At 44.3% G+C, this 26,237-nt stretch overlaps 1 protein-coding gene across 5 annotated transcripts in view; it reads left to right on the forward strand.

Annotated features, from left to right (window-relative positions):
• TMEM67 (transmembrane protein 67) overlaps positions 1-26,237 on the forward strand; it is a 92,316-nt gene that overhangs the window by 12,667 nt on the left and 53,412 nt on the right. For 3 of the 5 annotated variants that reach the window (XM_073679592.1, XM_073679593.1, XM_073679591.1), the window contains exons 1-2: positions 21,960-22,284; positions 26,086-26,171. In XM_073679592.1, the coding sequence (XP_073535693.1) occupies positions 22,071-22,284; positions 26,086-26,171 (300 nt within the window). In that variant the 5' untranslated portion in view covers positions 21,960-22,070. Of the gene's footprint in view, positions 1-11,241; positions 11,273-21,959; positions 22,285-26,085; positions 26,172-26,237 lie in introns of those variants that run through there. The other 2 variants (XM_073679596.1, XM_073679595.1) reach the window with 2 other exon arrangements.

Genomic DNA, 26,237 nt, shown 5'->3' on the forward strand with positions numbered 1-26,237 from the left:
TATACGGTTCTATGTATGTTGGGTCTAGTTTCATATTAAATTACACATTGTCTACATTATTGCTACGTTCCCTAACTGTCCCCTTATCGGCTCTAGTGCAGCCGAATTATACAGATTCTTTATTATTCTGAAATTGTTTTGCTATTTTTAGATTCAGTTGTTCAGTTTGGTGAACTTCTGACCATCTTTGCTTCTGAGAGACTCTGCCTCTCTAACATGCTCTTTTTCACACACTTATGTGACTGACTTAAAAATTGACCCTCCAGCTGTTTTTCATTAGTGACCATTCTTTTCCTGACTTTTGTTAACACTGACCCACATTTTTTGAAGCATATTGCTGCCATCAGTTTCTAAATGAGTTAAGTTTTTTTCAAAGGAAATGGGAATATTTCCAACGTCCACCTTCTGACCTGTGTTCTGTTGTGAATAATAATTATCTATAAGAGATTTCCGGATAATTGCGTTCTGGTTTTCTTTACATTTTATACAGCGTCCTAACCTTTTTGGGATATGAGTTTTATATCTTTTTCTTCCTCTCCATTGCATCCTCACTTGTTACATCTACTACCATTTCTCCAGACATTACCACATAGTACTGGCCTCTTTGCTGTTAGAGCACCACAAATTGAGGCGACAGCAGGAAAGCTGCTCAGCATGTTTGTTCTGTCCATCATTGAACACAGGAAAAGGTGGACCCGGCTTTCAGGGGGACCTACATTAAACAATGTATACATAACACCACAGACTATTTTTGATGGATGTATTTTGCAAATGTACATTGTTGCAGCGGTTTTTATTCTGACCCAAAGTCAAATATGCCGGATCACCAGTGAGACGAATGTCTTCTTGTCACATACAGTGGACCACTCCTAATGGAACCCCTTATATCAATCATGGACTTATTTATTGGTCCCTTATACTCAATTACTCATCACTCATGTGATTCAGAGATTCTCTTAAGCATACATACAAAAATTCACAAAAACTCACAGCCTGCCTATTCAACCTATGAAATAAGTACAAATTTATAAGGACTGAAGTGCTCCCTGACACTCCAGTAGCACTGAAAGCCACTTACATAAACACAGCCTATACAGCATTAAACAATGTACTACCAATCCGAGATGGCCACAGCAATAGAATCACAGAGATTGCCCCAACTCTGCAGCTCTGCACAATGCAACAAGTTAGTAGAAAGACAAATAATACAGATAATCCTTATCTTAATACAGGCATGAAATCACAAAACTCACTGTGATCTGCTTTTACTCAGATATTGCAAGAGTTCCAAGAGATTGAAAGCACAATGACAAGGTGTAAGAATAAAGGCTTCTTACCTTGCTGCAGCTGGAATTTGAAGTTGCAATCTCTAAGAAAATTCCCACATATGGCTTCTAAATAGGCTAGTTACCGTGGCCCCACGTTGGGCGCCAAAACGGTTGTAGCTATTTTTGTTCTGACCCAAAGTCAGATATGCCGGATCACCAGTGAGACCGAATTAAGAGATCAGGCCCTCCAATATAATGAGCGCTCAGAGAAAAGACCACACTGGTTGTGAGCGAATCAATTTGTTTATTCACACACACAATACTATCTCTTATACCATTTACAAGCAATGCGACTCAATGTAGCCCTCCCTCTACCCAGATCATGATGACTTTATTCACCCTGTACCCATAACATGTTTTTGCAGAAATCAACAGAATATTGCATATGAGATAAGAAGCATAAAATCCTTGGCTGCGAGACTGATGCTGGATATTTCTAAAGAAAGTATAAAACAGAGAACAGACAGAAATGTAGAGCAGAGAGGAAAAACATTAACCCTTCTATATCAACATCATTTGACATACTCTGAGTTTTGAATAATTCTTTACTTGGGACAGACGCTATGATACTCATACAAAATTGGATTAGATGTATGCCGCAATCTTTAAAAGAGTTGTACAGGACTTTTATATTGATGGTCTATTCATAGGTCATCAATGTCTGATCAGTGGTAGTGCGACACACCCTGCATCTCCGCCGATCAGCTGTTCTCTGGGCTGGCTGAATGTGCCGAGTTGTAGATCTGCCCAGCTCCGTCAACAGAATAGTGGCCATGGCTGGGTACTGCACATCTGCCCCCTACTCAAATCAATAGGTGGCAGATGTGCTGTAACTGGCCACAGCCAATATGCAGTTGACGGGACTGTGCTGTGCAGTTCAGCAACCCAGCACATCAGGCTGGTACTGGGAACAGCTGAAGGTGTCAGGTGTTGCACTCCTGTCAATCAGATATTGATGACCTATTCTAAGGATATAAAAGTCCTGTACAACCCCTTTAAAGTTTTGCATAAGATGATAGTATCCTGTTGATGGACACACATACCATTATTTGGAACGTTCGAAATCTTTTTCTTTTTTTTTATTTACTGCTCGTCGTTATTGTTATAATTGTACTACTAGAAGAACTTTGCATTATGGAAAGTACAAACCGCTTTAGTGTTTATGTAGAATCTGGATAGTGTAGAAGTTGAAGCTAAGTTAAAGCTGGTGGAGGAAAAAAAAGGGTCCGTCCCCCCCCCCTATTTTGAAAACACTCCCTTCCTTTCCCTGTGACTGAACAACTATCTGTGACTTAACCCCTTCACGATATTTGACAAACTTATACGCCAAGATCGGGTAGGGATTCCTGACCATGCATAAAAGCACAGTCAACCACAGTTTTATGCTCTTCTGAAAAGGACACAGCTGAACAGAGGCTAGACTGTGTCCACAGTAACTCTGGTGCCTCATTATAGTGAATGGACCTCTTAGGGGTTTCATCTAAATTACGTCATTCAGAGATTTAGATGGAAACCCGATGTAAGTGCTCAGCGTAAAGCGCAGGATGAATGTGATCCCAAATGTTATGTAAAATGTTTCCAATAAAAGCATCGCATTTCCAAAAAAAAGCCCCCACTCAGGTCCGTCAACTGTCAGTGGAAATATAGCAGCTTCCACGTTACTGGTAGTACAAGTACAAAAGCTCTGGAACAGTGCTTTGGCTCCTCGCCCCGCAAAAGAAATCCAGCAAATGTTTCTCTGTCAAATCCAAATGCTCCCTTTCCTTCTGAGCCCCAGTGTGCCTAAACCAATTTTACTGTCCACATGTTTGGCATTTCTGTAGCGATGAGAGCCCGCTTAATTTTCAGGTGCATGTCTCCAGAAGAACGAGCTGGGTATAACACACTGGGCACTAAAATGGCATATTTGCAATTTTCACTTTATCTACATCCACTGCTGCTTGTTTCTGAAAAACACCCATGGAATCAAAATCATAATTACACCTGTGGATGAATTCCCAGAGGGGTGTAATTTCCAAAATGGGGTCACTTGAGGTAGGTATTCTGTATTTCTGGCCTTAGGGGCTCTCTGTATATGGAGTCCACAAACTAATCCACGAAAATTTGTTCTCCAAAAGTCAAACTTTGTCATGGATTATTATTCAGAATATCACAGGCCGGGAGTCACTCAGAGCCACCCGCTGTGACCTTTGGAGCGAACAGCTCTCTGCTGCCCCCTATCGTACAAACAATTACACGATTGACCAACAGTTAATGGAAGAGGCTGCCGGCTGTTTGCACTAACAGGTCGGTTATCGGAAAACTAACAGTGAGTGTATGGTATATACACCTTCGGATTCCAATGTCTGGAATATATGTACATACTCCCCATCACCGCTGTCTCCACGATAACCGCTGACTGCTCGCCGCCACCACCAATCCGTTTCAAAAATGATGCTGATGTAAATTGACATATGGGAAAAGTTAGTTTATCAACTATTTTGTGTGATATAACAATCTGATTTAAGGGTTTATTTGGCCCTCGACACTAGAACCACCACCCCTATATGGAACCATTATTCTGTATGAAGGAGTATGTGGGGCCATTATTCTGTATGGCAGACTATATGGGGCCTATATTTTGTATGGAGGACTATTTGGTGCCCATAATACTGTATGAAGAACTATGGGGTCATTATACTGTATGGAGGACTATGAGGTCATTATACTGTATGGAGGACTATGTGGGGCCGATTATACTGTATGGAGGACTATATGGGGCCATTATACTCTATGGAGCACTATGTGGGGCTCATTCTGTATGGAGCACTTTGTGGATCCATTATACTGTATGGAGGACTTTGAGGGGCCCATTATACTATATACTGGTTGACTTTGTCCAAGTTTTTCATTTTGGCCCTCAGTGCATTTGAGTTTGACATCCCTGCCTTAAAGGGATTGTCCACTTTTTATAGCAAAAATCAATATTTCTGAATATGTCTGTCCATATGATGAGCATGGTACCGGTCAAATGATTGTACTGTGATTTTCTATCTGGCTGTCTTTAGAATCTTCCTTACATTGACAAGTTAAGCACCTGTGCAGAAGTGGGGGCAGCCCAGGGGTAAATTGCATGGTATAGTGATCATGGCTGCTACCATCTTCATCACATTGAGAGTTGACACATTGTTTGCTTAGTGGGAAGATGAATAGCGGGGGGGGGGGGGGGTGTCTTTTTTGGCACAGCAGGGATGGCATATGCAGGTATTTATACTTTTCCCAGAAGAGGGTCACTTTTTAGTACCTGTTCCAATTTTTGTCCTAAAAGTGGACAACCCCATTCATTATTAATTTCAGAGAAAATCTACTTTGAAAAGCCGGCTGTGGACGAGGCGTCTCAACGGACTAATCCGAGGCATGTCCTTAGCGCCTTCTCCTCACCTCAGTCCTTTCATTGACACTCAAGGATAGACCTGTCAGTCTAGTGGAGTCAGATGGGGAGAAGCCACTGTGGGCCGGTCTCGGACTAGTCATCCAAGAAGCATAGTCCCCGGACGACTTTTCAAAGTAGGTTTTCTCTGAAACGCCGTAACGTTTCAGAGTGAAACAATCATGGCTGTAATAAATCAGATGACAAGTTTCCCTTGAACATGTGTCAGGAATGGGAAATTCTGTAGGCAACCCATGAAGATGGGCTGCTATACCATAGTTTCTCTTAGACCTCATTTAGATGTCGGTATTTCACCTACGTGTTTTATTTGTTTTTCACGTATAGAACAACACTTTTGCATTGCTTTCAACAGTGAAAAATACATTCACCGGTAAATGTCATTTTAACACTTTACTACTTTATCTGCCCATGTGGTGTGTGAGACATGATCAGACACATCCTGTTTCATTTATGGAGGGACTCTGAAAGTCACAAAGCCTATTTTTATAGGGCCATCAGGCTGCCCTTACTATTGTTAGAGGGCCATCAGCTGTCTATGCTTTGTTGCTCCCATTATTAAGGAGCGGGTTCCCTATACTGTTATTGCGTATGCAATGAGTGCAAGGCCTGCCTAAAATTTGGACAAACCCCAATACACCTTTGAAGAGACATAGAGGAGGGCCCCAGGAAAAATTTTTTTCCCATTATAAGGCAGCGGGTCTCATATAGTGGTAATGCCCATGCAGTGACTGCAAGCGCTGCCCAAGAATTGGACTTACTCTAATATCCCTTTGAAGAGATGTAGAGGAGGTCCTCATTAAAAAAAATTATTACTATTGTTAAGGAGTGGGTCTCCTATACTGGTAATGCCCATGTACTAAGTGCATGGGCTAAAAAACATTTACCCCTAGGGGTATACATGAACATACTGTGTTACATACAGAATGTTAGAGGTAGGCCTCTAAAAACATTTCCTACAGGCATCATAAACACCCTTAAAAATAATTATGTGGGTGTTGCATCACGGTCACCCTGGTGATACGGTGGCGGAGGATGAAGAGAAGGAGGAGGACAAAAGAAAATAGACAAAATCAGGAAGCGTATACCCATGTCTGGGTGTGAAGAGGTGCATGGGAATAGACCCCTCACCCCCCCCCCCCCACCCCAAAAAAAAAAAGCCACTGGATTTGAGTTTATTCCGCTGCTATCGTCCGGTGGTGTTGAGAAGTCTGGCCCTATCCAGGTGTTGTTCATTTTTATAAGAGTCAGCTTGTCAGCATTTTCAGTTGACAGGCGGATGCGCCTATCGGTTATAATGCCCCCGGCGGCGCTAAAAATCCGCTATGACAAAATGCTAGCAGCAGGGCAGACTAGGACCTCCATGGCATATAGAGCCAGTCCTTGCCACATGTCCAGCTTGAATACCCAATAATTATAAGATACAGAGGAATCACGGAAGACGTTGGTACAGTCGGCAAGGTACTCATTCAGCATCTACCAAAACTTTTCCCCTCCTTATCAGAGTACCCTGCACATCAGGGCCTGGGCGCTGGGAGGGTCTAAGAAAACTTGTCCCACACATTTGACAGGGTTCTCTTGTCTCTGCTGCTTTGTATTTGTGTCTCCCTCGCCTGTACTCCTTAGCAGGGCTGTGGAGTCGGTAAGCCAAACCTCCGACTCCTCAATTTCCATGACACCGACTCCCTCATACATGGCACATGTTTAAATGATAAATTTACTGTAGCACAGATTCATGTCAGCTAAAAGTCTAGATCCTTTGATCAGGAATAGGACAGACATTTATAGGACATTTCATAACTTTCCCAAATTCGTATGAAAAAATTTTCCCCACAAACTGCATTGAACTACTGTACCCAATTTATTATATCTTTTAGGAGTCTAAGTTAGTACATTTTATACCGACTCCACCAAAATGGGCTCCGACTCCACAGTCCTGCTCCTTGGTTGTCCAAGGAACTGTGACCTCTACCGTCAGCGTTTTCAGATTGGAATTTTTTTTTAAAATTCCGCATCAAAAGCCTTCTGGTACTGCACCATTTTACCAGACCTCTCTGCCGCGGGAAGGAGAGATGGAAAGTTCTCCTTGTAGCGGGGATCTAGAAGTGTGACCAACCAGTAATTACTGTCTGCCAAAATGCGTACAACGCGATGGTCATGGGAAAGGCAGAGGAACATAAAGTCAGCCATGTGAGCCAGACTGGTAACAGCCAAGTCTTCCCTGTTATGACCAGGAGGACGACTGTCCATGCTCTCCTCCTCCTCATTCTCCCTTTCCTCAGGCCATCCACCCTGAACAGACTATATGACCGTTGTGTCAGTAGTACCGCCTGTAGCGCAGGAAAACCGCTCCTGTTCCTCCTCATCACCCAATCCGTGTTGGGATGAGATCAGGCTGGGATGTGTGGCGTCACCCTGTATGGTTCCTTGCTCCATCTCCTTGTGCTTGCAATGCCTCCTCTTTAATTGTGAGCAGCGAGCATTGCAGAAGACAGAGAAGCGGGATGGTGACGTTAATTATGGCGTCCTCACTGCTCACCATCTTGGTGGAGTCCTCAAAGTTTTGGAGGACAACACAGATGTCTCCATGCCCACTCCTCAGTTCTTATGTGCGGAGGCTGACCTGAATAACGACAGGCGTCTTGAAGCTGGTACTCAACAACTGTCCTCTGCTGCTTACACATCCTTCCCAACATCTGCAACGTTGAGTTCCAACACGTGGCGACATCGCACACTAATTGGTGAGCTGGAAGCTGCAAACGCTGCTGAAGCACAGCGAGGGCGACAAAAGCTGTAGGTGATTTTCGAAAATCGGCACACACGCGGCGTACTTTGACAAGCAGCTCAGTCAGGTAGGTTTTGAGAAACCGCTGAACCACTAGGTTGAGCACATGGGCCAGGCATGGTACGTTTGTGAGGTTGCCTAGCTTAAGAGCCGCCACCAGGTTCCTGCCATTGTCACACACGACCATGGCTGGCTGTAGGTTCAGCGGTGACAGCAACAGATCTGCCTGCTCTGTTTCAGCTGTCAACAACTCTTCAGAGGTGTTTTGTTTGTCCCCTATGCATATTAGCTTTAGCAGTGCCTGTTGCCGCTTGGCCGAGGCAGTGCTGCAGTGCTTCCAGCTGATGTCATTTCGGAGATTGAGGCTGAGGAGGTGGTGCAGGAGTGGGGTAGTGACAACTGAACGCTGCTCTGGGACAAGCATGTGGACAATGACTGTGATGGTTGCAAGTGTGCAACGACAGATGCAGGGTGGGAGGCATCTGCTCCATGGACAGAGGATTGGCGTGCACACATAACAGCTGAACAAGCAGTGGTGTCACCTGCAGACACTGTTTCTGGACCCTGGTATTCGGCCCAACTAGTCGGGTGCTTTGCTGTCAGGAGCCTGAGCATGCTGGTAGTGGTCAGGCTGGTAGTCTTGCTACCCCTGCAGATGGTGGCATGGCAGAGGGTACAAATGGCCTTTTTGGGGTTATCTAGACAGCCTTTAAAAAAGAGCCAGACTCTGGAAGACCTAACACTTGGGCTGGCAACTTCCCTCGTATTGGTGTTTCGGGGAACAGTTGCCCGCCTTGTGTCTGTGGCCACACCACTGCTTGTTCCTCACTGTTATGGTGCTACGCCTCCCTCCCCCTGTGTGCTCCCATCCTCTCTATGCATGTCACCTTGCCAGGTTGGGTCAGTGACTTCATCGTCCACCTACTTGTCTTCCACGTACACACCCTGGGCCTCCTCCTGACTTGGTGGCATTTGTGTCTAATCATCAACATCTACCTCTTGCGACAGTAATTGCACTTTCCCACCGTTGCCTTCGTGTGACCGTGGCTGCTCAAATATTTGGGCATGACTACATGCGATCTCAGCTTGCCCCGCTTGAAGCAGGCTGGGCGAGAGGCCCGAATCGATAAGTGGAAAAGTGAACAGCTCTTCAGAGTGTCCAAGTGTGGGATCAGTTGTCTCTGGGCACTTGGCATGGTGGGAGGAAGGAGGATCAGGGTGAGGAATATAATGGTCCAGTCTCACGGCTACTGAGACTTGACCTTGTGGAAGACAGGCAAACTGACTGGGAGCATTAACTGCTATCCAACCAACAACCTTTTCACACTTCTATGGCCTCAAGAATGGTGTTCCGTGGCCCCCTAGTAATTGGGACAGGAAGTTAGTTCATCATGATGTGGGTGTTTGTTGTGCTCCCTTAGCAGGCATAGTTTCATCTCGGCCTCTGCGTTCACCCTCACATTCACTTCCCTGTCCCTTGCCACGCGCCTTTTTTACCATTTTAAATGGAGTGTAATATTTGGCCCGCTCCACAAAATGTCACAATTATTACCACAGTAATATGGGATCACGTGTGATGACCAAAGTTTTAGAAAGTGGCCTTACAGATGTGCTATTTACTGATTTATTGCTATAGGGTATATGCTAAATTTTGTTTTGTTCTTTGGTTGTGTCTATGACTTGGGCATAGTGTGAACGTGCGCTTACACTTTTGCACATATACCAGTTTTATAGTCCAGCTCAGTTTTTTGGTTTTGAGTGATTGCACAGCAGCTAATCGGAGCACAGAGCAGTTTCCTATCTGATTCAGTAAACTGCAGTTACTGATCACGACATCTACCACCATTAAAGAAGCTGTACCTGTATGGTAATCGCTTGAAAATAATTATAATCTCAAGTAGAATTTTGCTATAATTGGAGTTAATTTTAATTGCTATAGAGCTCTTATCGCTAATCTCGTAGACACTTGTATGTTGAAATCTCATCAGCCTGTGGTTCATGCTAGAGACTAGTTTCATTCTGACCTTTCCTTAAAGGGACTCTGCACGGAACGACTGTTCAAACCCAGTACAGGCGTTCAGTGCATCATGGTGTGGCCAACCTTTAAGAGCTCCTTTGCTCCTGCTTGTTTTCCCTCTATCTTCACACCTCTTCTTTGATTGACAGCTCTGGCTTCATAAACCAGAGAAGGGCAGAGATAGATGGAAAACAAGCAGGTGGGAAAGTGCATTTAAATGTTTGGCCCCACTATGGTGCACTGAGCTCCTGTACTTGGTTGAACAGTCATTCTGGCAGACTCCTTTTAAACCTGCTGCCGATTGTTCCTGTCCAAGACTAATCAATCAATCCAGTTGGATTTGTTTTCACGAACAGTGGAAATCTTACAATAAGGCCTACACTTGCATTGAACGAGGCCAAATGCAGACTAGTCGGCATGTGACCGCATGTATGCAAATCTTATACTTGTACTCGCGCCCCCTCCTCTTCTGACGTCTGCATCAGAGAATCCTCAAAGTGCGTGATGTGGGGATTCACAAGTCTGCAGACTTGTAATTTAAGACTAGACAGCCCCTTTAGAGATCAAATTCGCCAATTTGATTGAATAGAAAAAAAAAGCCACATGGATGTCATCAGTGCTGTCAATGTTACTAATAAGTATAAAAAACATGCCTCGCTGATGGTAAAAAAATGGGGGTACAGACCCAAAAACATGAAAATTGATCCTTTTGTCTTGTTAAAGTTAAAGGAAATCTGTCAGTAGGATCAACCCTCCTAAGCTGTCTATATGGGCATGTAGGTCATAAGAAGCTGAATAAAATGATAGCTTGATATCTGTGATCTGATCTGTCTTGTTCTAGAGAAATTCACATTTTTCTTAAAATGTAAATGAGCTGTTAAGATCTACAGGCCGGACATAGATCTCCCTGAGAATCTGCCTCCAGAGATTATTATAAATGAAAGGAGGCATTACCAGTGTGAGACAAGTAGAACAGGAGAGCAGACTGTCAGTCACTACATGTCTCACGCTGCTAGTAACGCACTGTTTCATTTAAATTAAGCTCTGGAGGCAGGTTCTCAGGGAGATCTGTGTCCGGCCGATAGATCTTAACAGCTCATTTACATATTGAGAAATATGTTAATTTCATTGCAGACATATTCACATTTGTTTCTCCTTGAATGCAGTATGTGAAATCTCTGTTTGCAGTTTAACTAAGCATTTCTTCAGTTTTTGGGGGGGGGCGAGTGCTTTCTCCCCTCTCTCCCAGACACAGCTAATCACAGTTCGATAGCTGATCTAGCAGTCTCAAATGCTGGTAACCTGTGATTGGCAGTGTCTAGGAGGGAAGGGTTAGAGCCTTCCCTAAAGAAGACTCTGAAAAAACACAGAGCTGGCCTGCAAGCAGCTTGAGGAGAAACAAAAGTGAATATCTTTGCAATGGTGTGACGCTGCACAAAATGGATGAGTGGTAGAATAATGGGAGCTCACGGATTTTTACAATATATGTAACTCAATTTTTTGACCAAGTGACAGGTCAACTTTAAAGCAAGGTCTCGCAACTCAAAAAACATTGTGTAGCAAGTTGAACTGTTGGAAAGTGACCTGTAAGTGAGCTAAAGTAGATGTACAGTGTGTGGACTGTTGTGCCATAAATATTCTGTTTTTATAACTTTTTTTTCCATATTTCCTTTTTTTTTTACAGGTGATAAGTAAACAGCCGGTGATATGGATCTGTAAGTATTGAACATCGAAAAATCAAGACACAAAGAAAAGGTGGTTCAGACCTCAAAGGGGTTGTCCCACAAACATAGTGCTCTTTGAAAATTAATAGATATCAGAATAATAAATTCCATAATTGGATGTGCTAAAAAATGTTTCTGTGCTGAGATAATCTTGTAAGGCTATATGCACAATGTCCAAAAAAGCTAAGTAATCCGTCTGCCAGCTAATGCAATGACAATCCTGATGCGGAATTTTCTGCTCAGGATTGTCATTGCATTTAATTCCGCAGCATGTCCATTCTTTGTAGCGTTCCTGCAGCGCAAAAATGCACAAAAGAATGGCACGCGGGCCGGCCGGGAAAGAAGACTACTTCTCTCATCATTGGACTGCCGCTTGCGCTGTTGAAAAAAAAAAGTAAAAATCAATATTAAACACCTTATTCTCACCTGTCCGCCGTCCTCCCGATATCCCCCTGCGACCCTATAATCTGGTGGCCAGCGGTACATTGACGGGAGCGCGCTCACTCCCGGCAGTGTACATCGCTGCTGCCGGAGACTGAGTTAACCGGAGTTCATCAGTGGAAGATCAGCTGATGAGCTCCGGGACCTCACTTTACGGCATCTGTGCTGTGTGGGAATGTTTCCACGCATCACTGATGCAGTAAATGTGGTCACCGAGGCTGATCAGCTGATCTTCAGCTGATGAACTCAGCCAGCAGCACAGCGATGTACACTGACAGGAGTGATTACACTCCCGTCAGTGTACAGTGCTGTCTTCAACAGCAGTCACATCAGTGATTGATGTAGCTGTTGTAGAAGTGACCCAGATCGCTGTGGAACAATCGCATTACGTCATGACGGCGGACAGGTGAGGGATATGGTTGGTTGGTTGTTTTTTTACAGGAGACGAGGGATTCGGGAATTAGAAGAATATTAAATTCTTAAAACCATGTGTAATTTTATTTCAATAAAAGACTATTCTGACCGTGTCTTTATTGAAAAAGCATCGTAAACCTTACTACGGGGTTAGTAATGGGAGCGTCTTGTAGACGCCTCTCCATTACTAACCTGGGCTTCATGTCAGTCGCCAATAAAAGGCTGACATTAACCCCAACCTTATTACCGCACTTGCCACCGCTACATGGCAGTGGGAAGAGCGAGGATCCATGGCCCCTTCCCTAGCTATTAATATCAGCCCGCAGCTCTCTGTTTAGCCTTTGCTGGTTAGATTTTATAGGGTGACCCTACGTTAATTTTTTTTTCCGGGGTCCCCCTGTAATCTAGCCAGTAAAGGCTAAGCAACAGCTGTGGGCTGTAATTAATAGCCAGGAAACATTTTGGCTAATGGCCCCTTCCCCAGCTACTAATATCAGCTCCCAGCAGTCGGCTTTCCCTCTGCTGGTTATGAAAATGATGCAGGAGCCCACGCCATTACTTTAATTTCATGTGATCACAATCTGGACGTAGCAGCATTTTGGACGCAGCATATTTTTGCTGCGTCCAAAACGTTGCGTTCTATTGAACGCAGGTAAATCCGCATGTGTTCACTGAACCATGCAGATTTACCGCATTCAGTATTTTAGTGGTGAAATTTCTGTTGTAGAGACTAGCGACTCTCGCAAGAGAAATTCACATGCTGATGTCCAGAAAGACGTGCCGCATGTCAGTGTCCACGGGTGATCTGTAGCCTCAGATGCACGCATAGTGGACATGGGATTTCTAGAAATCCCATCCACTATGCTGTAACATCTGGATGCTGCGGGTTTGACGCTGTATAAACACGCAGCCTCAAACCTGCAGCGCCTCCTGATTGTGGCCACGTACCCAAACTCACCCGCAGCATGTCAATTTCTGTAGTGGAGACGCGAGTCTGCGCTGCAAATTTTGACCGATTGAAGTGTCAATTACATGCAGTGGATCTGTATGTATTGACAAGAAAATTGTGGCATTTTGGACGCAGCTAAAATACTTAAAAGACTTAGCGGCTAAACAAACAGCTATGAGCTGTTAATAGCCAGGGAACATGTTTGCACCTTCCTAGGCTAAAAAATAGCAGCCCACTTCCCCAGAAATTACATGAATGGGAATGCTAATGAGATTTGTTTAGCTGACACCTAGCCCTTTTGTTTAGTGATGACAACGTGTCAATCAGACCCTTTCATTACTAAGCCTAAGTAAAACACTTTATTTGAAATACAAGAGACACATTCTTTAATCATTTAAATTTACCAATATACTCACCCCAGGTCTGAGGGTAATCCAAGGCTTAAAGCGATGTCACACGTTTCTTTTTTCAAATATCTTTATTTAGCTCCAAAAAGCATTCGTTGATGTACAAAATCGCATCAAAATCATGGCAAGACGCACGTTTTTTTCTGCAGCACTTTTCCTGCCAAGAGATGCAGAAATTTCTGCAATCAAATCCTGAACATGCGCACATAACCTGAATGTGCCCCTACTCTATATTCTTATTTGCTGTGTCCGACCATGTAGAGCTGCTCCAGTTCATGGTCAACACATATGACTGCTCCTGACCAGGGTGGAAGTATAAGTCACTTACAGTTAGGTCCATATATATTTGGACAGAGACATTTTTCTAATTTTGGTTCTAGACATTACCACAATGAATTTTAAACAAAACAATTCAGATGCAGCTGAAGTTCAGACTTTCAGCTTTCATTTGAGGGTATCCACATTAAAATTGGATGAAGGGTTTAGGAGTTTCAGCTCCTTAACACGTGCCACCCTGTTTTTAAAGGGACCAAAAGTAATTGGACTATTGACTCCAAGGCTATTTCATGGACAGTTGTGGGCAATCCCTTTGTTATGTCATTCTCAATTAAGCAGATAAAAGGCCTGGAGTTGATTTGAGGTGTGGTGCTTGCATTTGGAAGGTTTTGCTATGAAGTAAACATGCGGTCAAAGGAGCTCTCCATGCAGGTGAAACAAGCCATCCTTAAGCTGCAAAAACAGAAAAAAACCATCTGAGAAATTGCTACAATGTTAGGAGTGGCAAAATCTACAGTTTGGTACATCCTGATAAAGAAAGAAAGCACTGGTGAACTCATCAATGCAAAAAGACCTGGTCGCCCACGGAAGACAACAGTGGTGGATGATCGCAGAATAATCTCCATGGTGAAGAGAAACCCCTTCACAACAGCCAACCAAGTGAACAACACTCTCCAGGAGGTAGGCGTATCAATATCCAAATCTACCATAAAGAGAAGACTGCATGAAAGTAAATACAGAGGGTTCACTGCACGGTGCAAGCCACTCATAAGCATCAAGAATAAAAAGGCTAGACTGGACTTTGCTAAAAAAAACATCTAAAAAAGCCAGCACAGTTCTGGAAGAAGATTCTTTGGACAGATGAAACCAAGATCAACGTCTACCAGAATGATGGAAAGAGAAAAGTATGGCGAAGGCGTGGTACACCTCATGATCCAAAGCATACCACATCATCTGTAAAACACGGCGGAAGCTGTGTGATGACTTGGGCATGCACGGCTGCCAGTGGCACTGGGTCACTAGTGTTTATTGATGATGTGACACAGGACAGAAGTAGCCGAATGAATTCTGATGTATTCAGAGCCACACTGTGTGCTCAGATCCAGCCAAATGCGGCCAAACTGATTGGTCGTCGTTTCATACTACAGATGGACAATGACCCAAAACATAAAGCCAACGCAACCCAGGAGTTTATTAAAGCAAAGAAGTGGAATATTCTTCAATGGCCAAGTCAGTCACCTGATCTCAACCCAATTGAGCATGCATTTCACTTGTTAAAGACTAAACTTCAGACAGAAAGGCCCACAAAGAAAACCGCAACTGAAAACTACCGCAGTGAAGTCCTGGCAGAGCATCAAAAAGGAGGAAACAGCGTCTGGTGATGTCCATGAGTTCAAGACTTCAGGCAGTCATTGCCAACAAAGGGTTTTCAACCAAGTACTAGAAATGAACATTTTATTTACAATTATTTAATCTGTCCAATTACTTTTGGTCCCTTTAAAAACAGGGTGGCACATGTTAAGGAGCTGAAACTCCTAAACCCTTCATCCAATTTTAATGTGGATACCCTCAAATGAATGCTGAAAGTCTGAACTTCAACTGCATCTGAATTGTTTTGCTTAAAATTCATTGTGGTAATGTCTAGAACCAAAATTAGAAAAATGTTGTCTCTGTCCAAATATATATGGACCTAACTGTATAAGTTAGTATACAGACAAAACAGCAGGTGCTCACAGCTGCTGTTTTCTGAGGTAACACGTTTCTCCTGTGATACCTCGGCCAGGGCAAGTGTTTCTGCCAAGTGTTCAGCCGTCTGCTAGAGTAGCGCCGGCGCCCCTGCACGTGTCACCTTCCTCCTCCCAGCAGGGACGCCGACGTGTTCACTTACCCGCCCACGCTCCTGCGGCATCTGTTTTCTCCCAGAACCTGCATACAGCATGCACATCACCTGGGAAGAATTGCATAGGGTGTGCGTGCGTGCACTTCCCTGCTTCTTAAAGAGGCCGCACGCACTTCTGAAAATGTCCCCAGCCAATGGCTAGGAGACATTAGGTGCTCAAGACACCCTCCCCAAATGGGTGGTGCCTTAGCAGCATCAAATATCGCAGTATAGTCCTGTTACCAGGTTGTAAGGTCCTTATTCCTGTGTTCCCTGAATGTGACTCTGTCTGCACGTGGTCCTGTCCATCACGTACCTGAGCCTGTTCTGTTTCTACCTAGCCCCGAGCCTGATCCGCCTTGCCTGCACCTATACCGCTACCCTCATTTGTCCAGTCTAAACTTGCACCTGTGATCCTGTACCCAAGTCCATCCCTTGTTCCAGTACCTATCCTGCTCGTGCCTGATCCAGCAGCGGTTGTCTAGTTACATCTCTCGCGTTATCCAGTTCCTGGCCGATCCTGCTTCCCTGCCCCCTTGGGGGTCAGCTGCTGCGGCTCTGCGCTCTGTCCTGGATTAGCACCTGTGTTCAAGTCTAACCACATCATCAAGGGCTCTAGTGAACTTATAAGTGACTTACATAATCTCCTGGCCAGGGGGAAAGCATATATCAATCAAGAACTGGAGCAGCTTTGCACGACACAGCCATTACACCACATGGTCACATTTATAAGATTATCTCAGCACAGGAATATTTTTTTAACACATCCAATTGTGGAAGTTATTATTGAAAGATTTATTGGTTAAAATGTAGTATGTTTATGGGACAAGTTTGTGTTTTACCAGGCAGTAAGTTGGAAATAAAGATAGGCAGCCACACGAATATCAGTGCGTGGTCTAAGGCAACAACTTGGTTTCTGGCTTTTTTGGCAGTAGTGCGGCAGGCTGCTCTATACTTGCTGTTCTGGAAAACGGACATAACATAGAATAAATCTCATTCAAATACTCAACCATTTGGTTTTTTTTGTTAAGGAAGCTTTGGCCAGGTACACACAAGATTTTTCCATTGTGAAGTTGCAGAAAAATGCTGATTTAACCCTTCACATTGAAACTGGTTGAAAATCAGCATGAGAAATTGACAGGCTGTGGATTTACAGCTTTGCAAGGAAGGTCAATATACAGGATGCAAAAGTCTGCAGCATGTGACTTAGATTTGTGAAATCTCATCCATATGCCTCATGGTATAACCCATTTCCGATTTTATCTCCACAAATCCACAGATAAAATCTTAAACATTTCTGACCCATGTGGATGTAATCGTTTAGGCAGAACTCCTGATAATTGATTTGTGCCTGTATTTTTTTTGGGGGGGTGGGGGGAGGTTGAAAAGAATTGCAAATTTTGAGCTTAAAAAAAAAAAACTACAACTTTTTAAATATTCTGCAACTCACAACACATCTCTAAAAAGTTTGCGGGGGGCTGGGCATTGTGTGGCTTGAAAAATCTACTTCCATTTAGGTGAGGAAGTGGCTTGAGTTCATTTGACTTCCTGGGGAATAGATAGGCAAGGAAAGCAAATAGTTTATTAAGAGACATCTGACTAGATTTATTGCATTTAAAGGGAACGGGTTGGAAACTTTACATCTTAAAACCATTTATATGACTGTGTAGCCCTTTAAAAAATGAGCAAGTCGATCTTTTTATGACCTCAAAGCGATGCTCCAGCAGTGAGAAATTGGGCTTTGAACTTTTATATACAGTCGGTAGTCTGAAAGTGCATTGGGGCATAATGATGCACTTCCAGCTCCTCAGCCTCACAGCTTTATTCTGTGCCTAGCACCACCCTCCTCAGGATGATTGACAGGTCATTGGCACTGGTAGAAGGTCGAACGGCTTGTTAATCGGACAGAAGAGTGACAGGTGGAATATATGTGGATACACAATCATCTAAATTGTTTAAGGGGTGTTGAAGTTTTTGCTGTTTCCCTTTGCTCCAGCTGGCTCAACCCTACAAACTGCATATTAAACGCAGGAACAAGTAAATTCCACCCATTGTCTGACCAGTTAGTGTCAGGAATTTGGCTCATTGCAGTGTTACATTATACATATCAGTAATCTCATCATGGCCCACGTACACTGGTGAATTTTGTCTTTCAGGACTTATTCTGCCTTTCATTAGATTACAATGTTGTAAATAAATTAATTTTCTAAAGCCAAATGTGTTGTTTCATTTTCTTACATTTAGCTACATATAGACCTCTAAATTCATGTACTGGTGATTATGCATATGTGACTGCAAGTGTGCAATATGCATACGCCTGGCCACATTCCGACTAGATGGGCAGAGTGAGGACAGGAACAGTCTAGTCAGAATGTGGCTGGGAGTATGCAGATCACAAACTTGCAGTCACATGACCGCTCGCTACCAGAGAATCCTCACAGCATGCAGTGCGCGAGATATGGAGATTTCAGCAGTCTGCAGTGAGACTTCACTCGATGCTGAGGAGGATGACGCGTGTCAGGGAGTGTCAGAAAGAAGAGGCTGGAGCATGCAAGGGGAAGGGTGAGGGCCACCCTTTCCTGGACCTCTACAATTCTGGCCACAAAGAAGAAGAAGAATGCACACAAAGTGGATTCTGAAAACTGGACAATTAAATTCTCAAATTCACTCACCTCTAGTATACACTAATGTAACAGGTGTAGAAACAAGAGAAATATTAGGGGGAATTTATCATTCCCTGTACCAGTTTTGTTGTGTAGAAAAAAATAAAATTTAGAGCTAGGAGCATTAGAACAGTGTGTTGTAACTTTTTGCCTTTTGCGACTGTGAATCAATGCACAACAAATTTTCTAGTATGTACACTTGAAAACTGGTGTAATTTGTAGCTGATATCTATGGCAGCTCATAGCTGTCAAAAAATCTTATTTTCTGATACAGACAGTCCAATATTGTGGTAAGTTTCTTAAGAATTGTGCTCCTCTTAATAAATTTGGCTTGTGGTTCAAGACTGGTGTCCTGATACTGGGGTACCAACAATTTTGACCACGTGTGTATAGTATAATGGCCCCCACAGCTCCCTATATACAGTATCATGGTCCCAGAGCCTCCTATTTGCAGTATAATGCTCCCCACAGGGCCCTATATGCAGTATGATGCCCCCCCAAAGCTTCCTATGTACAGTGTTATGCCTCCATACTGTACTGCATTATAGATACACTATTATATCCATGGCAGCCCCTTCTAATAGCCCCCATGTTGTAAACACAAAGATTGCAGTCATCTAATTCCCACTTCCACCGCAGCCTCCTCCCATTTGTATAATCAGTAGGTAGCCCAATGCTTGACGTTGTTGAGATGCTGATGTCTTGCAATGTGCAGGCATACAGCAACCTTCCAGACAGTGAGTGATATCAGTCAAAAAACAAACTACGTGTGAACAGCCTCAGTCTATAATAGTTACAAGTTATAGCCACGAAAAACACGGATGTCTAAATAAGTCCTGCTGAGGGAGTGAAGATGTTAAACATAAGTTGACATTGGTGATCACAATTTTTTTTATTTTATGAGCTTAGTTGAAAGTAAGGCCTGTCCTGTTGGGAGCATATCCTGAAGATAAATTATGTAAGTAAACTACAAAGTACACGCATATTATGGGTCATACAGATGTCCAAATTCTACTTTTGTAAACCTTTGACTGTTCACACACACACACACACACACACACACACACACACACACACACACACACACACACACACACACGAGTGCATGCATCACTATTGTTAATAACGCCTTCTACAATGGATGATTAGAGCAACGTAATCTCAGACAGTAAAGAGGGGCAGTTCAAAGTTTTGTTTTTTTTTCTTACTTATTGAAAATGATTTTGAGTCATCCCCAAGGGACTCGCTGTACAGCACCAGTGTGCTGTGTACTTGTCAGCTGGCCCGTAAAACCCCACCCAACCGTAAAACCAGAGAATCCTCTCTTTGTGATGATACCTACATTCATACTTTGAAAGGCCTTACCTGGATCATAAAGCGAAAACGGAAATTGTGTGCCCCTTACAGTAGATAAATCAGACAGAATTAGAGTGAATCTGTCAGCAGGGTTTTGATATGTAATCTGAGAGCAGTATGATGTAGGGACAAAGACCCTGATTCCAGAGATGTGTCAGTTACTGGGCTGCTTGATGTAGGTTTTGTAAAATCACTGTTTTATCAACAGGAGATCATCATTAGAGGACTAGTAAACCTGCTGCCAGGTAGTCAAGCCTATTCATGAGCTGTGTATAACCTCCCCCCACCACTGATTGGCAGATTTCTGTGTACTTTGTACAGCAGCAGACAGTGCTGTAGGCGGATTATACAGGGCTCAGCATTCAGAGAACTGCTAGATCTGCAGCAAAGAGAACAGATTTTTATCAAAATGTCAACAACCAGCAAAGAAAGTGACATCGCAGCCCCTTACATGATGCTCTCAGATTACATGTAAAAAAAAAAAAACTGCTGACAGATTTCATTGGAGAGATGAGCGAATAGATTCCCCAGACAGCCCTACACACTGCCTCCTACTGGCCGGATCCTCTGACTCTTCCTCCAATTTGTCACACAGCATTGATGGCATGAAGCCGGGTTTAGTAATCCAGACAGGCGCCAGCAGGTAGGAGGCAGTTTGCAGGGCTCCAGTCTGGCAGCTACAGAATACTGATCTGGCTGCTGTACCAGGGTCTTGTCTGGCAAATCTATTTGATCGTGTACAAAAGGATGAAAGTCTGGGTGCACATTTAAAAGGGTTGACCAGTGTAGAATGAGACATCTGCAGTCACCGTGTGTGACTGTAGACTTGTGAATCCTCCCAGTGCATACACTGCACTGCAAGGATTTGCCGGTGTGGGTCGGGAACAGCAGTCTAGTATGTGGCATACATACTCACAGGCAGAACTGCCACGCCCCGTCTAGTTGAGCTAGCCTACACCCAATAGATGGGTTCTGGCCAGGAGTGTGCATATCACCACTCCCCAGGTAGCCACCGGCGAATGCTCGCAGCAACTTTACGTCCACTGAGAGGATTCGTAAGTCAGAGTGACTGCAGACCTGTCATTCTAGATCGGTCAGCCCCTTTAAAGGGGTTGTCCACTACTTTTACATTGATGCCCTATCTGTAGGATGAGAACCAGCTGTTATTGGTGCAGGCGGCCGCCGGCCGGAAGTGCTCACCTGTGGGGCTCCACCGTCAAGTGGTAGTGGCCGCTGCGGTGTACTGCACATCAGCCTCCTATTCAATTGAATGGGAAGTGTGTGTGCAGTACACCGCGGCAGCCACTACCACTTGACGACGGAGCCCCGCAGGTGAGTACTTCCTGCGGCCGCCGCTGCCGGCACCGATAACAGCTGATCGGCAGGGGTGCCAAGTGCGGGACCCCAGCCGGTCATACATTGATAGGGCATCAATGTGAAAGTAGTGGACAACTTCTTTAAGAAGAGAGGTGTAGTAACATCCATTAGCGAAATTAAAAAGTTTTTCCACTTTGGAAAAGCAGACAAAGTAAAATATCTAAAATAACAGACACAGCAGATACTCCCTCCCCAGGTCCGGCCTGAACTCACTGCCACCGCTCTGGTCTCTGCGTTGTGGCTGGAGTGGTGACATGACGTCGCCATCGCACATAACTGCATAGTCATTCAGTGAGCTCAGAAGCTGTGCCAAGCAGGGCTGTGGAGTCCGTAAGCCAAACTTCCAACTCCTCAGTTTCCACGACTCCCTCATACATGGCTCATGTTTAAGGGATAAATTTACTGTAGCACAGATTAATCTCAGCTAAAAGTCTAGACCCTTAGATCAGGATTAGGACAGACATTTATAGGACATTTCATAACTTTACCAAATTCTTAAGAAAAAATATTCCCCACAAACTGCATTGAACTACTGTACCCAATTTATTATATATTTTAGGAGTTGGTCCATTTTTATACCGACTCCAACTCCACAGCCCTGGTGCCAAGGTAAACTACACAAGCTGGTGATGAACCAGGGGTGGGTGAGAACCTGCGGTTTGTTATTTTACAGCGTTTGGTGATGGTGAATAGTAGTAGAAAGGCTTCCATCATATCACTTGTCATTTTTGTCCATAGTCTCCATGGATAAAAATATTGGACTTTTGGGTGAGATGAGGCTGATTCATGCAAACCAGTGCAAGAACCAATCAGGAGCCAGTTCTCATTTGACGGAACAACGAAAGCTGCAGCTAATTGGTTGTTACGGAGAATTACCGTATATACACGTATAACTGTCCCTTGAGTCTGGAGAATTACCGTATATACCCGTATAACTGTGCCCAGCTCTGTGTCCCCCTCTGCACGTGTTAGAGGCGCATCCTCCTCATCCACCCTCCTCCGCTCTGGGGCCGCCGCCTGTCGTATCATGGACACAGGGAAGCGGTTCATCTCAGGCTCCCGATGCGGAGGTCTCAGGCTGCTGCACTGCTTGTGTGTAGCCGTGACATGTCTGCCGCGCTCCGGCCTCGGATACTCCATCCCGCTGCAGCGTCCTCAGGACTGCACGGCGCAGCAGTACTACCACCCGGGAAACCTCTCCTGCGTGCAGTGCCCGGACACACAGAGGCCCAGCCAGGACGGTACAGACAATGCGCGACCATTGTGGTGTGAATACTGAGCGCTACTGCTGATATATACACGGTGGGCGGGACATACCGACCGGCCAGCTGCAGCCAATCAGATTACTGTTTTGGGCGTTTACCTGCTCGGGAAAAATGAAAACAAGAATCTGATAGGTTGCTATGGGCAACTGCTCCGCCTATTCCGCACTTCTGCGTATATATGAGGCATTTTGTAGCCACATATGTATATAAATGTATGTTTCACGTCCCTGTGCAGCACAGCGCACACTATAGATGAATAGCAGGGATTCGGTTATGTTGATCATATGTAATTATCTTTAACAGCCAGTCACCATGTTATTACTAATTATCACCCATTCATTACATAAGGGCTGGTTCACACATCCAACCTGTACATCTCCCTCATTTCTGCTTATCGGCCTACCCGTTCTCTACGCTCCGCAAGCGACTTTCAACTAACATCCGCACTAATCTGTACCTCCCACTCCCGGCTCCAAGACTTCTCCCGAGCTGTACCTATTCTTTGGAATGCTCTACCCCAAGAAATTAGGACGAACCACAACTTACACAGTTTTAGGCGCTCCCTAAAAACACACCTGTTTAGGGCGGCCTTTCACGTTCCCTAATTGAAGTCCTTTTAGATTTTTATAGCCCATTCATTATTTCTCCAAACATAAGTCTCCACCGCACCCAAAAACACTACAGATACTGGCTGGTGATGAGCTCACGCAGCCTTTATCTATCCCTCATCCCCCTCAAGATGGCTGGACCATCGTTGTAATGTAAATAAGCCCCTGTATTTTGTGTCACCCCCACCTCATTGTAGATCGTAAGCTCTTACGAACAGGGTCGCCATTATTTTTCCTGTAATTATTGTATTATCTTTAGCTATGTTACTTACACTGTTGTATATGATCCTCTGAATTTTAAAGCGCTTCGGAATAGGTTGGCGCTATATAAATAAAGATTATTATTACTATTACTGTCTGGGTACACACTATAGAAGTCAATGGGAAGGGTACAAACACACATGGAAGCTTTCTGGGCATTTTGTAAGCATTTTTGAGGCATTTTCACTTAAAAAAATGCATTGAAAATTGCTTAAAGGGGTTGTTCACTTTCATTAAAAGTTATTCCCCCACTGCAGATCATTATAAAAAAACAAAGTACACTGTACTCATCCTACCCAGATCCATCAACTATACACTACTCATCCTACCCAGGCCCATCAATTACACCACTCACCCTACCCAGATCCACCAACTACACTACTCACCCTACCCAGATCCACCAACTACACTACTCACCCTACCCAGATCCGCCAACTACACTACTCACCCTACCCAGATCCGCCAACTACACTACTCACCCTACCCAGGTCCACCAACTACACTACTCACCCTACCCAGGTCCACCAACTACACTACTCACCCTACTAAGGTTCACTGGGGAGTCTCCGCCACTGCTCCTGGTGTCTGGCTTTGGCTACGCTGTTGTTATGTCGGCAGCCAATCAGTGAGCTCGGCGGCTCTGAGCGAGGAGTTTATAGAAAGACAAAACACCCCGCACAGAGCTGCTGAGTTCACTGATTGGCTGTCGACATGCCGGATATCGGGTGCAGTGGCAGAGACTGAGTGGTGGACTCAGGGCGAGCACAGTGCTGTCTGCTTCTTTATAATAACTTGCAGTCAGGGATTAATTTTAAATGAAAGGGAATGCCACAAAAAATGCCTAAAAAAACACCCCAAAAAGTTTACAGAATAAGCCCTAGAAAAACATTAACAAGCCACCTCAGGAAATGTTAACAAAAGCGAATCAGAACAAAAAAATAAAAATAAAAACGCCAGCATTCTTTGAGGCGGTTTTTATGTTGATCCATTTTGAAAACCCATAGTTTTTAACACCTGAAAATAACATGGTGTGAACATCGCCTTACTGGTAGTTTGGTCAGGGTGCCTTGAATGGTTGGACACCTGCTACGTCTTTATTTATTGTGCGTGGGAGCGTTGAATTCCCTTCTTGTAGGGGGAGCGTTGTACTCCCTTCTTGTAGGGGGAGCGCTGTTCTCGTCAATCTTCGTCAGGCCCAGGGGTGGACATGTCATTGGTGTAATCTGTTCAACTGCACAGGGGCCCAAGAGGTAAGGGGGCCCATTTATACCTCCAAAACAGGCGCAATTTTGCTCTTGGGCTCCAAGGGGCCCATATATTCTTGCACAGGGGCCTTTTTCTGTATGTGTCCGCCAATGGTTAGGCCCATAGATAGGAACGGTAGCACTCATGCTCGACCACTGCTCATTTCACACGTTGGATTGGGAACCACCGTTCTTGTGATCATGAAGGGGACCACTCAAAAGACCCCCACAATCTATCAGTTATCACGTATCCAGTTTATAGGTATAAATTGATTACTCTTTTCCACAAAAATACCCTTGAAGGGCCTGCACACCTTCAGAGACACTTTGACCCCCTATTCATCAGAGCGATTACACGTTGATGATTCTAACGTACATCGCTTTGAAAAGTCACACAATGCGAAGATGAGCTGAAATTTTTAGACTTTTGGCATTTTCACGCTAGTTTTGCACAGCTCTGTCAAAATGAGCAGATAGGGGCACAGAGGGGGCATGAGGCCACAGCTCGCCTAATTCATCATGAACCGAGGCGTTACTTACTGCAGGCCCTGACTGGACTAAGATTTGTGGCTTGTTGCACGAAGGCGCTCACCACTATTCATATACTTCTGATTCATTAATTGGCAGGCACTAGTGATGAGCGAGCTTGCTCATTTAACCCCTTCGCCGAGCACACACGGATTCTTTTCTGGTATCTTCGGTGTGCTCGTATATCAAGTTTGAGTCCCTGCGTCTGCATGATTTATGGCTGTTAGTCAGTGTCAACACATGCAGAGATTGCCTGTTTGTTAGGGAATCCTCACTGGTGAAGAGCGAGCGAGCGAGCGAGCGTGCTCGTTTAACATTTTCGCCGAGCACGCTCGGGTGCTTACCGAGTATCTTCGGCGTGCTCGTATATTAAGTTAGAGTCCCTGCGTCTGCATGAGTTAGTCAGCCTCAACACGTGAGAATTCCCTAGCAATCAGGCAATCTCTGCATGTGTTGAGGCTGACTAACAACCATAACTTATTATATATTATTATGGCGCTATTTATTCCATAGCGCTTTACATGTGAAAAAAAGAATTGGGAATACATACAAAAACAATTTCAATGGTTACAATGATCTTTAACAAAACGAGTCACCGACTGGTACAGGAGGAGCGAGGACCCTGCCCGCGAGGGCTCACTGTCTACAAGGGATGGGTGACGATACAGTAGGTGAGGGTAGAGCTGGTCGTGCAGTGGTATCGTGGAGCAATGATTACTGCCAGTTGTAGGCTTGTCGGAAGAGGTGACGCAGGGACTCAAACTTAATATACAAGCAAGCAGAAGATACTCAGAAAGCACCCGAGCGTGCTCGGCGAAAGGGTTAAACGAGCACGCTCGCTCATCAGTAGCAGGCACCTCTTAACGAATCAGGAGCATCTGTCTACACTATGTCCCCTCATCAAGAGTGGCATGAAAATCACTGATCTTGATGAATCGGGGCATTTATTGTTACTTAACCATGCATCTTCAGCTAAAGGAATCATTTTTGCAAATGGGTTTAATTTAAAATTTTGCACTTTTTGAGTGATGTGAATATTTCCAGTAGACTTTTATATTCAGTATTAATATATGGGTATTGCAGCTGAGGAATATTACCTGCTGCCATAAGAGAACATGCTGCTCTCTTTCCCTCAGGCATCACGTGTGAGTGTCTCCCGGGATATAAACTTCTATCCAAGAATGACCACAGTGTCCATTGCCAGAAATGTCCTGATAATCTGGTGAGTATTTGACTTAGCCCTTATTCAGACATCCATCCATTGCTGTTTTTTCTATATTTGAAGAAA

This window comes from Phyllobates terribilis, unplaced genomic scaffold (assembly GCF_046119375.1).
Source record: "Phyllobates terribilis strain yellow unplaced genomic scaffold, ASM4611937v1 Scaffold_4__5_contigs__length_816908805, whole genome shotgun sequence".
NCBI lineage: Eukaryota > Metazoa > Chordata > Amphibia > Anura > Dendrobatidae > Phyllobates > Phyllobates terribilis.